At 30.5% G+C, this 15948-nt stretch overlaps 1 protein-coding gene across 1 annotated transcript in view; it reads left to right on the top strand.

Moving 5' to 3' along the window:
- Positions 1–12323, top strand: part of LOC137643539 (uncharacterized) — a 17679-nt gene extending 5356 nt beyond the window's left edge. The window contains exons 2-6 of the mRNA XM_068376282.1: positions 4540–4887; positions 8446–8576; positions 9239–9443; positions 10644–10829; positions 11828–12323. Of these exons, the coding sequence (XP_068232383.1) occupies positions 4540–4887; positions 8446–8576; positions 9239–9443; positions 10644–10829; positions 11828–11979 (1022 nt within the window). The 3' untranslated portion in view covers positions 11980–12323. The remainder of the gene's footprint in view (positions 1–4539; positions 4888–8445; positions 8577–9238; positions 9444–10643; positions 10830–11827) is intronic.
- The last annotated feature ends 3625 nt before the right edge of the window (positions 12324–15948 follow it).

The following is a 15948-nucleotide window of genomic DNA, read 5'->3' as shown; positions in this document are numbered from 1 at the left end:
ACATGACATGTGGTTTGGCCTAGAAAACAAGCTTGTTGCATATGCAGATGATGCTACTCTCTTTGCATCAACTCCATCCCCTGAATGTAGATCTGGGGTTGCTGAATCCCTTAATAGAGATCTAGCTAAAATTAGTGCAAGGTGCAAATTATGGAGCATGAAGTAGAAATCCTAACAAAACTTAAAGTATGATTTTAAGTAAGTCAAGGACAGGTGCTCCTCAACATCCGTATCTCAGCATTGATGTTTCTTTAACTCTGTATGATACCAATTTTAGGTGTAATTCTCGACGGCAAATTTACTTTTGAGAAACACATTAGGTCATCTTCAATTGGCAAAAAAATGGCTTTCTGAGAAAGTCTTGTAAGATTTTTGGTGATCAATCTATTCTAAAGAAGTGTTTTAATTCTTTCATTCTACCTTGTTTTGAGTGTTGTTCTCCTGTATGGTCTTCGCTGCTGATTCTCATCTTAATTTGTTGGACAGGAACTTACCGTCAATTAAATGTCTTATTCCTAATATAGATATTAATCTCTGGCACCGTCGTTCAATTAGTTCTTTATGCTTGTTGCATAGGATTTTTTATAATTCTGATCATCCTTTACTCTCAGATCTTCCCCGACAGTTCCATCCTGTTCGTAATACTTAGTATCCAGTTAATTTTAATAGTCTGGCCTTCTCCGTCATGAAGTTCAATACTACACAGTACTATAGAAGTTCTATTCCAGCTGTGACCAAGTTGTGGAATGATCTTCCTTATCGGGTAGTTGAATCAGTAGCACTTCAAAAGTTCTAACTTGCATCAAATGTTTTTATGTTAACAGGCTTATATAAGTCTTTTTACAGTTCATATATAAAATATTTGTTTTGATGTTGTTACTGCTTTCAAAATATTTTATTCAAATTGTTCATTATTTCTCATATCGTCTATTTACTTCCTTTCCTCACTGGGCTATTTTTCCCTGTTGGAGCCCTCGGGCTTATAACATCTTGCTTTTCCAACTAGGGTTGTAGCTTAGCTAGTAATAATAATAATGTCAAAGGCAAAAAGAGTAAAGCAATTTAGGAAAATGCGTTTTAAATAATGAATAGGGTACGCGATCCGTCAAGAATGACGGCTAAATATGTAAAAATATGCATGCACAAGCAGCCTCCTCTCACCAGAGTATCACTACTCCCTCCATCCCTAATCCTGAAATATATATATATATATATATATATATATATATATATATATATATATATATATATATATGTATATATATATATATATATATATATATATATATATATAGATAGATAGATAGATAGATATGCATATATATACATATGTATATATATATACATATGTATATATATATATATATATATATATATATATATATATATGATAAATTTTGCACATTTTTACGTGTTTTTCATATTCAAATAAGCCATATATATTTTGATATATTAATGTCTGGATTCTCTTAACGACCTCGGGATCAGAGCCCCAGGCGAAATCTCACAAAGACAAGAGCTTGGCTCCGGCCGGGAATCGAACCCTGGTCGGCAAGCTTATATAGACAGTGACTAACCCATTCGGCCACGAAGGAAGAAAAAAGTCAATGACAATTCTACTATACTTATACCGAATGGGTTAGTCACTGTCTATATAAGCTTGCCGACCAGGGTTCGATTCCCGGCCGGAGCCAAGCTCTTGTCTTTGTGAGATTTCGCCTGGGGCTCTGATCCCGAGGTCGTTAAGAGAATCCAGACATTAATATATCAAAATATATATGGCTTATTTGAATATATATATATATGTATACACACACACACACACACACACATATATATATATATATATATATATATATATATATATATATATTTATATATATATATATAGCAAGATACTTGCTCTTTATTGTCTAAGGGAGATACATAGATGTCACAATATTTATTAAACCGTACACTTAGGTCTAGATTGCTGTCAGACAATGGGACGGCAAAGTATCTAATCTAAAGCTAAAATGATGATCGGCAGATTACATAAACATAAATGTAACATCTGGGTGAAAATGATCGTTATTTGAAAGATCTTCTCATATACACAGGAATAGACACACACACACATTTGTTATGGAAACATTGTAATAAACACTAATGTTCGTCTTTTATAGAATATTCACCTAAAATCATTTGATACAAAAAAATTAAAAAGGAATCCTACTGTAAACATATCACATACATTACACGTACCTATTCTGTTATCTCTTGTATTGTTTCTGTACTTTGATAAATAGTACAAAATTTAGGTGTAGGCCTAAATACTGTAGTACGCGAACTGAATGGAAATCTAAAGACAGTTTTCTGTAAATTTTATTTTTACTCCTGCCATTTACCAGAATTTTAAGTTTAAGCATATAAAATATTAAGACAATGCAAATATAAATGGGAAATTCATACTTTGCTTTCAGTGAACCATATGCCACTACTTGTAAATATACTTTAATTGACGAACACATTTCTTCTTGATAATGTTTTTTATTTATTTTTTTAAATAGTAATAAGTGAATCATACAATACTATATTTTTTTGCAATTGTTACCACTGAACTTCAGAACTAATTTTCAGTGTCTATTGGATTTTCCTATTTAAAATCAAACCATTGTTCTCTAGTCGTGGTTAGTGCCATAACCTCTGTACCATGGTCTTCCACTGCCTTGGGGTAGAGTTGTCTTGCTTGAGGGTACACTCGAGCACACACTGTTATCTTATTTCTCTTTCTCTTGTTTTGTTGAAGTTTTTGTATTTTTATAGGAGATATTTATTTTCATGTTGTTACTCTTCTTAAAATATTCAATTTCCCTTTTTTCCTTTCCTCACTGGGATATTTTTCTCTATTGGAGCCCTTAGGCTTATAGCATCCTGCTTTTCCAACTAGGGTTGTAGCTTAGTATTTAATAATGATAATAATAATAATAATAATAATAATGATAATAATAATAATAATAATAATACTGAAGATTAATTCTTTAGAGCTGGAGGAAATTTGATATAAGCCTAAGGTACCAGAAGACACTATTACCACTTTTGGATTTCATAGTGTTAAATTTGCCAAATATATGTAAGTTCTTCCACTTAACAAATTTCATTCTATTATGATCGTTCTATTAAGTTCTTCCACTTAAAAAATTTCATTCTATTTTGATCGTTTTATTAAGTTCTTCCACTTAACACATTTCATTCTATATTGATCGATCTATTATGTTCTTCCATTAAATAAATTTCCTTATATTATGATCGTTATAGTAAGTTCTCCTACTTAACAAATTTGATTCTATTTTGATCGTTTTATTAAGTTCTTCCACTTAACAAATTTCATTCTATTTTAATGGTTCTATAAGTTCTTCCACTTAACAAATTTCATTCTATTTTGATCGTTCTATTAAGTTCTTCCACTTAAAAAAGTTCAGTCTATTTTGATCATTCTGTTCTTCTACTTAACCAATTTAATTCCATTTTGATGGTTCTATTAGTTCTTCCACTTGACAAATCTCATTCTATTTTGATCGTTCTATTAAGTTCTTACACTTAACAAATTTCTTTCTATTTTGATCGTTTTATTAAGTTCTTACACTTAACAAATTTCTTTCTATTTTGATCGTTTTATTAAGTTCTTACAATTAACAAATTTCATTCTATTTTGATCGTTTTATTAAGTTCTTACACTTAACAAATTTCATTCTATTTTGATCGTTTTATTAAGTTCTTACACTTAACAAATTTCATTCTATTTTCATGGTTCTATAAGTTCTTCTACTTAACAAATTGAATTCTATTTTGATGGTTCTATTAAGTTCTTACACTTAACAAATTTCATTCTATTTTGATGGTTCTATTAAGTTCTTCCACTTAACAAATTTCATTATTTTGATCGTTCTATTGAGATCTTACACTTAACAAATTTCATTCTATTTTGATCGTTTTATTAAGTTCTTACACTTAACAAATTTCATTCTATTTTGATTGTTTTATTAAGTTCCTACACTTAACAAATTTCATTCTATTTTGATGGTTCTATAAGTTCTTCCCCTTGACAAATTTAATTCTATTTTGATGGTTCTATAAGTTCTTCCACTTACCAAATAAATTCTATTTTTGATGGTTCTATAAGTTCTTCCACTTAACAAATAAATTCTATTTTGATGGTTCTATAAGTTCTTCCACTTAACAAATTTAATTCTAATTTGATCGTTCTACTAAGTTTTTCCGGCTGACATATTTAATTTTATTTTGATCGTTCTATTAAGTTCTTCAACTTAATAATTTTAATTTTATTTTGGTCGTTCTATTACGTTCTTTCACATAAGAAATTTCATTCTATTTTCATCGTTCTTTCAAGTTCTTCCACAAAACGAATTCAATTCTATTCTGTCGTTTATTTTCATGCCAAGTTATCATTATCATACTAACTGTGTCACTCATAGAAAAACTGAAAAGTACCCACAATTCAAATTTTGTAAATAAAAAAAAAAAATTTTCTTCCAACAGGTGTGATAACATCAAACGCTGCCGTCTCCACAACCTCTGGAGAGGCGTCTTCGGTAACGGACCTGAGTCTCTCCCTCTCATCTATAACAGATTTCCCACAAATCAAACTCTATACCAGCCAATCCCACCTCAGTGATAAAATCAACTTTGAAACAAGCGCCCATGATGAAACTGCAGATAAAATCCGCGCCGATTACCACCAAGAGAATGACACTTTTGAAGTAACTGTTATTCCAGCGTCCACCTTATGGAAGAAAGTGAAGAAAGGCGGCGACGTTAATCTGACTGAAAATGATAAAGTGGACGATGACTATGCTGTTGGGATGCCAGTTGCAGCTGCTTTGCAGAGTAAGTAAACTTCAACATTTTCTTTTATAAATATGAATTAGGTTAATTCATGATTACACTCGAATAAGCTATTCTATCTTATTTTATATTCCTCTTGTTTTTCTTTTTAATAAAATTATGTATTTTAATGTTGTTACTGTTCTTGAAATGATTTATTTCAATTGTTCATTACTCTTTTAGTTTATTTATTTCTTTATTTTCTTTCCTCACTGGGTTATTTTTCACTGTTGGAGCCCATGGGCTCATAACTTCCTGCTTTTCCAACTAGGGTTGTAGCTTAGCTAATGATAATAATAACGATAATATTAATACTAATATTAATAATAACAACAACAACAACAACAACAACAACAACAATAATAATAATAATAATAATAATAATAATAATAACACAGTACATGCATATGGCCCTGGACAATTGCATAACTATAATAATAATAATAATAATAATAATAACAATAATAATAATAATAATAATAATAATAATAATGATGATGATGGTTATGATGATAATGATGATGATGATAATTAATATCACCATTACATTACTAATCGTATTACCTCGGCAAATAATTTAGCTCAAGACCCAAACTCGTACAACCTTACACTTCATCCAGAGAGTTCATTCATAACACTCAACTGACTTTTATCAAATGAGGATCCGTTGCTTTTACCAATGACATTTCCCCATTAATAACACTTCTTTCAAGTAAATGCTGATAGCAAGTGGGTGTATAAAATGTGAATGAGGAAACTTTATTTCATTTTAGAATTGCCGAAGTAAGAAGCTGACCTTTTTAAAATATTGTGATAATCTTTCTTTATAATATATAAGTTAGAATTCACATCAGGCAAATATTATTGGTTTTGAGGAGATTGATCCAAAGTCAGTACTTTAATCCTAACTGAATATATGAATCTTCAAAACCGCTTGTGGACATCCTCCAGACTTTATTCTCTTTGCTTGAATGGTTATTATTTTTGCTGTTGTTGTTATAACATTACCTGGAAGTCTTCTCTTTACTTGAATGGTTATTATTGTTGCTATTATCACTGTAACATTACCTGGAAGTCTTCCCTTTGCTTGAATGGTTATTATTGTTGCTATTATCATTGTAACATTACCTGGAAGTCTTCCCTTTGCTTGAATGGTTATTATTGTTGCTATTGTTATTGTAACTTTACCTGGAAGTCTTCTATTTGCATGAATCATTATTATTGTAGTTATTGTTATTGTAACTTTACATGGAAACGTTAAATGCTAATGCTCCAATAAGGAAAACTGCATTGTAAGATAAAAAACAAAGTTAAAATAAACTGTAAAAGAGAAAAAGCAAAAAATGAAACAAATCATGATAGATCATACATTAAAACAAACAAAACAAATATTAGATAAACTGTGAAATATGACTAAAGCCAGGCTTCTCAAAAGAAAAGCGTTTGTGCTAAATATTAGCTTTTGAAGATAAATATATTCAATTATATATAAAAAACAAATATCCCAATTTCGTCACAGCACGAATAAAACATCTAGAATATTGTGTTGTAGTGAGCCCAAATAAAACACCTAGAATATTGTGTTGTAGTGAGCCCAAATAAAACATCTAGAATATTGTGTTGTAGTGAGCCCAAATAAAACATTTAGAATATTGTGTTGTAGTGAGCCCAAATAAAACATCTAGAATACTGTGTTGTAGTGAGCCCAAATAAAACATTTAGAATATTGTGTTGTAGTGAGCCCAAATAAAACATCTAGAATACTGTGTTGTAGTCAACCCGATGTAAGGAAATTTAAGAAATCTTTTAATTCAGTGCAGCTCTAGAACTTGATAGTGGATGGTATAATATTGGATGATATGAATGCAGAGGAGGGTCAATATTATGGAAAATCTTAAAGAGATTGCGCTATTAGCTTACTGAAAGACAATGCCAAAGACAAACACCGAGAGCAAGGGATAAGGAATTTAATAGCTAAATAATTGTTGTTATTGACAATCAGATTACTTACGCAATATACTTAGATTCGAAGTAATTTTACTTTATTGATATGCAAGAGATAAATGTATGGTTAAAGGTATTTCTCCTTCTAAAATAAATATCCTTAAAAGAAGTTATATTAAATACTATCCTGAGTGTAAGATAACAGAAATAATTTATGTATCTATTACCACTGATCAGCCAATACATGAAAGAGCAGGTTGGAAAAAAAAGCAAGCGCAATATAATAATTTATAAGGGTGGAAAATAACGTTCTTCAGATGTAGTGAAAGCCTTATTAAAAGGGGTTCAAAACTGGTACTGAGAAAGGATATTTTCAATGATCATTCATTACGTATGGATAAAGGAGAGATCTCACGAGCAACGTTTAATGGCATTATTATTATTATTATTATTATTATTATTATTATTATTGTTGTTGTTGTTGTTGTTGTTGTTGTTGTTATCATGATCAAATCTACAACCTTAGTCAGAAATGTACGATGCTATAAGCCCTACAAGTTCTCCAACAGTGAAAAATAGCCCAGTTAGGAAAAGAAAGAAATAAATAAACTACAGGAGAAAGGATGAACAGTTAACACAAACTATCTCAAGAACAGTAACAACATTAAAGTTAATTTTAAATAAGCATAGATGAAATACTTGCGATAAAATTGTGCCAAAAAAAAAAAATCAACGTTACATATACTTAGGTATTCTGTGATTATGAATAAAGGGCTAATGCCTTTGTTGTTTCTTTAGGTATTCTGTGATTATGAATAAAGGACTAATGCCTTTGTTGTTTATTTAGGCATTCTGTGATTATGATTAAGGACTCATGACTTTATCATTTCTTTAGGCTTTCTGTCATTATGGATAAAGGACTAATGACTTTGTTGTTTCTTTAGGTATTCTGTGATTATGAATAAAGGGCTAATGCCCTTGTTGTTTATTTAGGCATTCTGTGATTATGAATAAAGGACTAATGCCTTTGTTGTTTCTTTAGGTATTCTGTGATTATGAATAAATGACCAATGCCCTTGTTGTTTATTTAGGCATTCTGTGATTATTAATAAAAGAACTAATGCCTTTGTTGTTTATTTAGGCATTCTGTGATTATGAATAAAGGACTCATGACTTTAGTATTTCTTTAGGCATTCTGTGATTATGGATAAAGGACTAATGACTTTGTTGTTTATTTAGGCATTCTGTGATTATGGATAAAGGACTAATGACTCTATTGTTTCTTTAGGTATTTTGTGATTATGAATAAAGGACTAAGGACTAATGACTTTGTTGTTTCTTTAGGTATTCTGTGATTATGAATAAAGGACTAAGGGCTAATGACTTTGTTGTTTCTTTAGGTATTCTGTGATTATGAATAAAGGACTAAGGACTAATGATTTTATTGTTTCTTTAGGTATTCTGTGATTATGAATAAAGGACTAAGGACTAATGCCTTTGTTGTTTATTTAGGCATTCTATGATTATGAATAAAGGACTAAGGACTAATGCCTTTGTTGTTTCTTTGGGTATTCTGTGATTATGAGTAAAGGACTAATGCCTTTGTTGTTTCTTTAGCAAGTGGCAATGGTCGAACTCGCTCGGACGGTACATACATTGTTAATGATGATAATGGCTACGCCTGTGTCATGGCATATTTCAAATCTCAAGCAACCATCTATTACCCCGATACCAAAGGAACCTTTCAAGTGAGTACTGATCTACGTTGTTGTATTTTCGTTCTATAGACAAGGTATGATTCTTGTCTATTCACTAAGGTAATTAAAACTTTATATTTCATAAAGCTGTCATTGAAGCCATGATTTAGCTGTCTATTTTAATGACACTATCCTTTTTAAGTAGGCTCATAATTACACCGATAAGAGCTTAGTGTGAACATTTATTTGTTAAATAATTGAATACTTATATTAAGAGTATCACATTTCTGGAATCGATTTTTTTCTTTACAGGAGAGAGATATTTGATATAACAACTATAATTTTTTTTTAGAAATAATACAAAAGAGCAAGAAAAGCTAGTAACAATGATCCATAGAAAGAGTAATAAGAAACATAACAATGATAACTATGGAAGATCTGATAGAGTTTAGAATGAACATTTATTTGTTAATCTCTTGTTATATAATCTTATTACAAGTATCACATTACTGGAGCCTATTTTATTACAGGGGAGAGATATTCAATATGCAAATTATAACAAATCTGAAGAAAACTTTTCACTGTAAGGAAAATTTTAGCAATAATACAAGAGTAAGAAGAGCTAGTAACATTGACCCAAAGCGAGAATAATTAAAACCAATAACAATGACAATTATGCAAGACTTAATATCAACACTTTCTGCTGCCACCAGAAAAAAGTGGTATCTCCAGCTGATGACTCTGAAGTCTACGGAAGCTGTGACCGCGTGGGACAGGTGTCCGAAGTGAGCGTGGTCTGGTCCTCATCTCTCATCCTGACACTTCGTTTCGGCCTGGATGACCTGACTGATTCCTGGTTCGTGTCACGGTTTAGTCTGACCTATGACCTAGGAGACCCCATGTTTCCTGACAGCGCGGGTGAGTCTGATTCTTTATTGGGATTGTGTAGGGCTGTGGTGGCCTATTGGAAACGTCCCTGCCTGGCGTTCTGCTTGACGGGAGATCGAGTCAAGCTCAAAGTCCATAGTTTCTTGTAGTGTCTGCAACCATCCTTGTGAGCTAAGGATCGGAGGTTTGGGGAAGCCTTACCTGCTGAGTCATCAGCAGCCATTGCCTGGCCCTCCCTGGTTCTAGCTTGGGTGGAGAGGTGGCTTGGGCGCGGATCACAGGGATACATGGTCAGTCTCTAGGGTATTTTCCTGCCAGAGAATTGTCACTGTCCTTTGCCTCTACCATTCATGAGCGGCCTTTAAACCTTAAAGTCTTAGTCAGAAAACACTGGAATTAAGACAAATAATTCTGATATGTGAAGGAAAGGGTTGGGATATGTTTCATGATGGTTATAATCAACAAGTAATTATTCAATGATGAATGACAGAAATAGGCTTTAGTTATTCTTTAAATACTGTGTGTCTTGCAGTGACTTAATCCTTAGCTGCTATCCTAAGCATTTAATTTTAAGAATTCTTTAGAATTTATTTAAACACGGTTTTATGATTCAATTATCATTACCACGATGTGGAATATGGTCCTTGGATACTCCAAATTTTAGAAATTGACTTGGAAATCTTGTTAAATTGTTTTGTAATTTGTAACTAAACTTTTATTTCCTATTTCATTCTCACCGTCTCTTATTCCTTGATTATTCTTTCTTGTGCTTCGTCCTTGATCTTCGTCACGTTCCTTTTCTTCTTCACACTCACCAAATCTTGTTAATTTGATTGGTTCTTGTTACTAAACTTTAATTTTCATTCTTTTTGGATTCCTTCTTACTTTCTCTTACTACTTGATTATTCATTCTTTTTCATCTTCACATTCACTAAATCCTGTTAATTTTTTCTTTTGTTTTTGTTACTAAACTTTCCTTTTCCTTCTTATTTTCTCTTACTCCTTGATTACTCATTCTTTTTCTTTGTCACAGTTACCAAATCTTGTTAATTTTTTTCTTTTACTCGACTTTAATTTTCCTTCTTTTTAGAAGTTTTCATTCTTATCGTCTCTTACTCCTTGATTATTCATTCGCGTGCTTCCTCCCTGACCTTCATCACAATCTATTCTTCTTCACAGCAACCAAGTCTTCTTCTTTAGTCTTTCTCATAACAAAATGTTCGTTTCCAGGATCTGCGACTGTCACCGTGTCCAGCAAAGAAGACCGCAAGTTCTGGCAGACGAACAACGCCTACTCTTTCCGTTGTTTACTTCTCCACGACATTTCCCTCTTTGACATAAACAACAACACTGCAACGTTGCACTTTGACGAGGTTCGAGTGCAGGCCTTCTGCGAAGAGGATTACTTCAGAAGACGTAAGTTCAGAGACGTGTTTCGAGGACAACTTTGCTTATTTTCGGCTTTGTGATGTTAGCAATAAAGGCCTGGTAGTAAACTTAAGTTCTGTTGAATTGGGGGCAGAATAAAGTTGCCTTGCTGTATCTTAAAATAGCAGCTTCTTTGAACTTTTATATATATAAGTATATATACGTAAATATGTATATGTATATGCATATATATATATATATAATTTATATATATATATATATATATATATATATATATATATATACATATACATATATATAATTTATATACATATATATATATATATATACATACATATATATATATATACATACATACATATACATAATTTATATACATTATATATATGTATGCATATATATATGTGTATATATATATATATATATATATATATATATATATATATATATATATATATATATATATACGCACATATGTAAATATCAATCATAGTGGCATTTAATACAGAATTCTATCTTTGTGAATACATATCCACTGGAAATACATTTATGATGAATGCTTCTGGCTGGGCAAGGATTCGAACCTATGCCCAGCCAAAAGCAATTTATCATAAATGAATTTCCAGTGGATGTACATTCCCAAAGGTAGAATTCAGTATCGAATGCCATTGGGGTTGATATTTACATTGATTAATATCACGAGTGGTAGTGATAAATATGTTTTTAAAATATTTTATTTTAATTTTTCATTACTTCTTATATTGTTTATCTATTTCCTTATTTCTTTTCCTTACTGGGCTATTTTACCCAGTTGGAGCCCTTGGGCTTAAAACATCTTGGTTTCCAACTTGGGTTGTAGCTTAGCTAGTAATTATAATAACAATAATAATATATACATATATTTACGTATACTTATAAATGTATACATATTTAGATATATACTTATAGCCAAGTATATATTTATATATGTATATATACGTTTATCTATATAAAAAGAGAGATAAAAACATCATGATTATCCGCAGCTAAACACTGTATTCACCGCGTCCACCGAGATGAGATGGTGCCAGTGACAGTGGGTGCCACCCTGGCCGGATCTACCGTTCTCACAGTCCTCTGTTACGGCATCTTCAGGTACTTCAAGATCAAGAAAGTTCAGTACGACACAATGGCATGAAGAGCAAGTAACTACATCTGTAATGTATCTTTTGTAGTTTGGGTCATTTACTTACAAGTTAAATCTTTCTAGCGCTGTTTTCCTTTTTTTTTTTTTTAAGGGGTTGGTTTGGAGGGAAATATATTTGTTGGAATTAGAAATGTTTCCAGAACAATTTGCTGTTTATGTGAAGGAGAAAACACGTAACGTACATTTCTTTGAACTAAATTTTGGTTCTAAGCGATGAGAATAATAAGTAAGTAAATAGAATAAATATTAGATACATTCCTAAAATAGAGGAAATAGTTAAAGTAAAAAAATCCTCGTTGACACCTATATAAAAAAATATCAGTTTTGTCATTCAAGCTCACATACGTATAATATATATATATATATATATATATATATATATATATACATATATATATGTATATATATATATACATATATATATATATGTATATATATATATATATATATATATATATATACATATATCATATTTATGTATCTACATACAGATACACACACACACACACACACACATACATATATATATATATATATATATATATATATATATATATATATATATATACATATATTTGTATATATATATATATATATATATATATATTTATATATATATAATACTGTAGAGAAAAAATGGAATAGCAAAGGTTTCAATAATTGAATGAAGAAAAAAAAATATACTTAACTTAAACGCATCATAGATAAGACGTTGTATAATGATGTAATTAACAGAAAAATAGATAAAGTTGAATATATATATACATATATATATATATATATATATATATATATATATATATATCCACATAAAAAAGCAAAACAATTACAGAGAAACAACTAACTAAATAAAAAAATTATATAAAAATTTTGAATAAGAAAGAATATACGAAAATTTGAATATTATAATGATTAATGAAATAATGATCGATAAAGGATAGAAACCATTAAAAGAATGTTTGTGAATAAATCTAATAAGAAACATAGAACCCTCTGAAGCGAACAAATGTTATTGCAAGCTAAAGCTATTGTTGATAATTTGCAGAGAAAATAGATGTTGCTTATGTACCGTGGCTCATGCCCTTATAAGGCCAACCCTGCAGTGAAAGAAAGAATAAAAAAATGACTGGTCTCTTAAAAGATTATTACAATAGTTATTTTCATCTTTTGTACAAATAACCTCGGGATTATTGCCTTTATCAAGCTTATCATGCTACTGCTAATGTTAGCACAACACGGTAAAAGCACAAGACTCGAAATGCATGCATGAATATCATTATAATAACGTTTTAAATGTCCTGAAAAGGTTGGAAAAAGAAAAATGGAGATTTAAGTGATGATTCACGGGTGTAAAAGACTACTAGAATTTTTTTTTTTTTTTGGCGCGCAAAACATACTTAGATATTTTCTCCATATACAGTAAGTAACACACGGGAAAATAAAGATATACCAGAGATTTTCTTCATATAAGTAACAGACAGGGAAAGAAAGACATAACAGAAATTTTTATGTACAGATGCCAGAGGTCGAAGGAAATCACAACAGCTATTTATGGAGTGAATCAATTGAAAGAAAAAAAAAGAAACGAACTCAAAAGAATTGAAATTTTAACTCCTAAAGAGATCGAAAACTAAATAAGAATAAACTTTAAGTTAACTAGATAGAATAAAATCAGATTGAAATGTAAATAAAGGAAGATTACTTTTTGAAGACAGTGTCTTCATAGAAATTTATAGATGAATCTTTAGTAATAGAAATAAAAAGCACTTGTTAGAAATGATCTGCACACGTTAGATTAAATTTACAAAAAAAGATCAAGCAATAGAACCCAAAAGTATTAAAAGCAATAATTACATCAAAGCCTAAAACATATCCACAGATATCATATAATCGGGTTTTTATTTGACTAGGCATATCTTAGCACATATCACCAATGTGAGGAAAATTGGTTAGAATTTGTTCTATATTCAGTACAAATTGACATGAAAGTCATATCACTCTTATATGATTTCAATCTTTAATTCTTTGATGTTCATCTGACAGGTATCGGCATATAATCTTTTCCTATTGAGAGCAAACTATATAGACAGGCCTATGCTCCGATGCTGTAGGCATAGATGTCTTCACTGGAATATTTCTGAATTCGCAGAAAACTTCATAAGCAGCTTCAGTAAAAAAAACAAAAGACGAATCTAACAATCGTTTATGGTGCAATTATTGAAAGAGATATGTCGTTGCTTTGATAATTCTGAGGACTGTTGACAAGACGATTGCATTATAGATCAAAGGGGTTCATAACTAAAGTGAAACTGGAGTTAAAAACGAGGTGATTTTCTTTGGCTTTCATGCTTTATAAAACAGGCATTTTTTTCACAATACTTTTGACATTATGTTAATTTACTAATTAATTGTAGAATGATCTTATTGCATTAACAAGGTATTTCTAAGTAAGTGATTATTTGATTCAGTTAAAGATGGACCCGTGAAAGCAGGTTAATTGAGTTGAACGCAAAATTATGTTTATTTGACAAACACTAAAGTTAAAGATATCATTGCTACTGCACGAAGCTAAAATGAAATGGCTAGCAAAGAAATAAGGGCACTATTAATAGAGGCCAGAAGGGATATAAATAACTGTGCAAAATGTGCAGGAAATTGTATAGCATTGAAGAATTAAATGAGATAAGACTAATGACAGGTAATGGAAAAGAATAGAATGCCGATATCTTATTTGATGTAACATCACAACAGATGGTCAGTTGAGATTAAATATTTGAAGCCAGTCATACTTCGAGAATTCAGGAAAGACTTGGAGCAATAAAAAATAAGAAACCAAACAGATGCATGATTAGCGTAAGAATGAAATAGCAATAATAGATAATATGCTAGAAAAAAATATGCGATAAAATCCGTAGGAGTTTTCATACTTATCCTTAGTAATTTATGGATTAGTGATTGTATTCATAAATTAGGTAGCAGTGGAAATTAGCTTGTGGACGTTCATGAAATTAACAGTTACTGATATAAGTATTGATTACAAATGCATATAAGTTATGAATTTCTATTCTGAAAATGTAATGTTTTTGGTGATAGACATATGAAAAAGAATAAAGATATAATATCGTCATTTAGCTTCAGAAATGGCTACTATAACTGGATAAATGCTTAGCAGAATTGGATATTCAATAAACTGAAACTTGAGAGTTAACGATCGTCTTCACTAATGACTAAAGTTAGCACAATCTCGTAGCCTAAATTGCTGCTGAAAATATAAGAGTAAGACATTCAATGACTCTCCAGAGATGCGATTACAATAGTTTTTGTTTATTGCTTTTGATGTAAAAAAGTTATTCTTTTTAATATCAATAACAAAAACAAACATTAACATAATGAATTATGTTTTTTATCACAAATAAATAACTGAAGCACTCGCATCTTATACTGGTAAACAGTGTAAACATTACCAAACCATGTGAGAAAAAACAACCGATTGAGATTTTGAATATTTATAAACTAGTTATAGAAAAACTGAATACAATTTTAAGTAATATCAATTAATAAAGATAATGAAATGGGCAATCCAGAACCCATTTCTACCCAAGATATGAAGATAACGAGACAAAGCAATCCAGTTAAGCTTCATTGCATAATGTTTTGATATGCAATGTGTGTCTTTGCAAAATCATCCTATCTAAAATCCAAAATTTTCTTGTATGTTGAATAGAAAAGCAGTTGCCTGTTAAAACAATGTTGTTTATTAAAGAATATTGTAGTATTAGGCTGCCTTTAGGTTTGATAAGAAATAATTTGTATAGAAAATAAGCGTTGAACGAATGGCTTTTTTATGGGACCACAAAGCCGTTTCCATGTGAGGCATTCTCTTGTTGACATACGTTTAGGAACAAAAGTAAAGTGAATAAGCATTATAAGTTGTTTGTGTGTTTATCGTGTTGTAAATGG

The sequence above is a fragment of the Palaemon carinicauda genome, chromosome 7 (assembly GCF_036898095.1).
Source record: "Palaemon carinicauda isolate YSFRI2023 chromosome 7, ASM3689809v2, whole genome shotgun sequence".
Lineage (NCBI taxonomy): Eukaryota > Metazoa > Arthropoda > Malacostraca > Decapoda > Palaemonidae > Palaemon > Palaemon carinicauda.
This window is presented reverse-complemented; position numbering and strand designations above follow the sequence as displayed.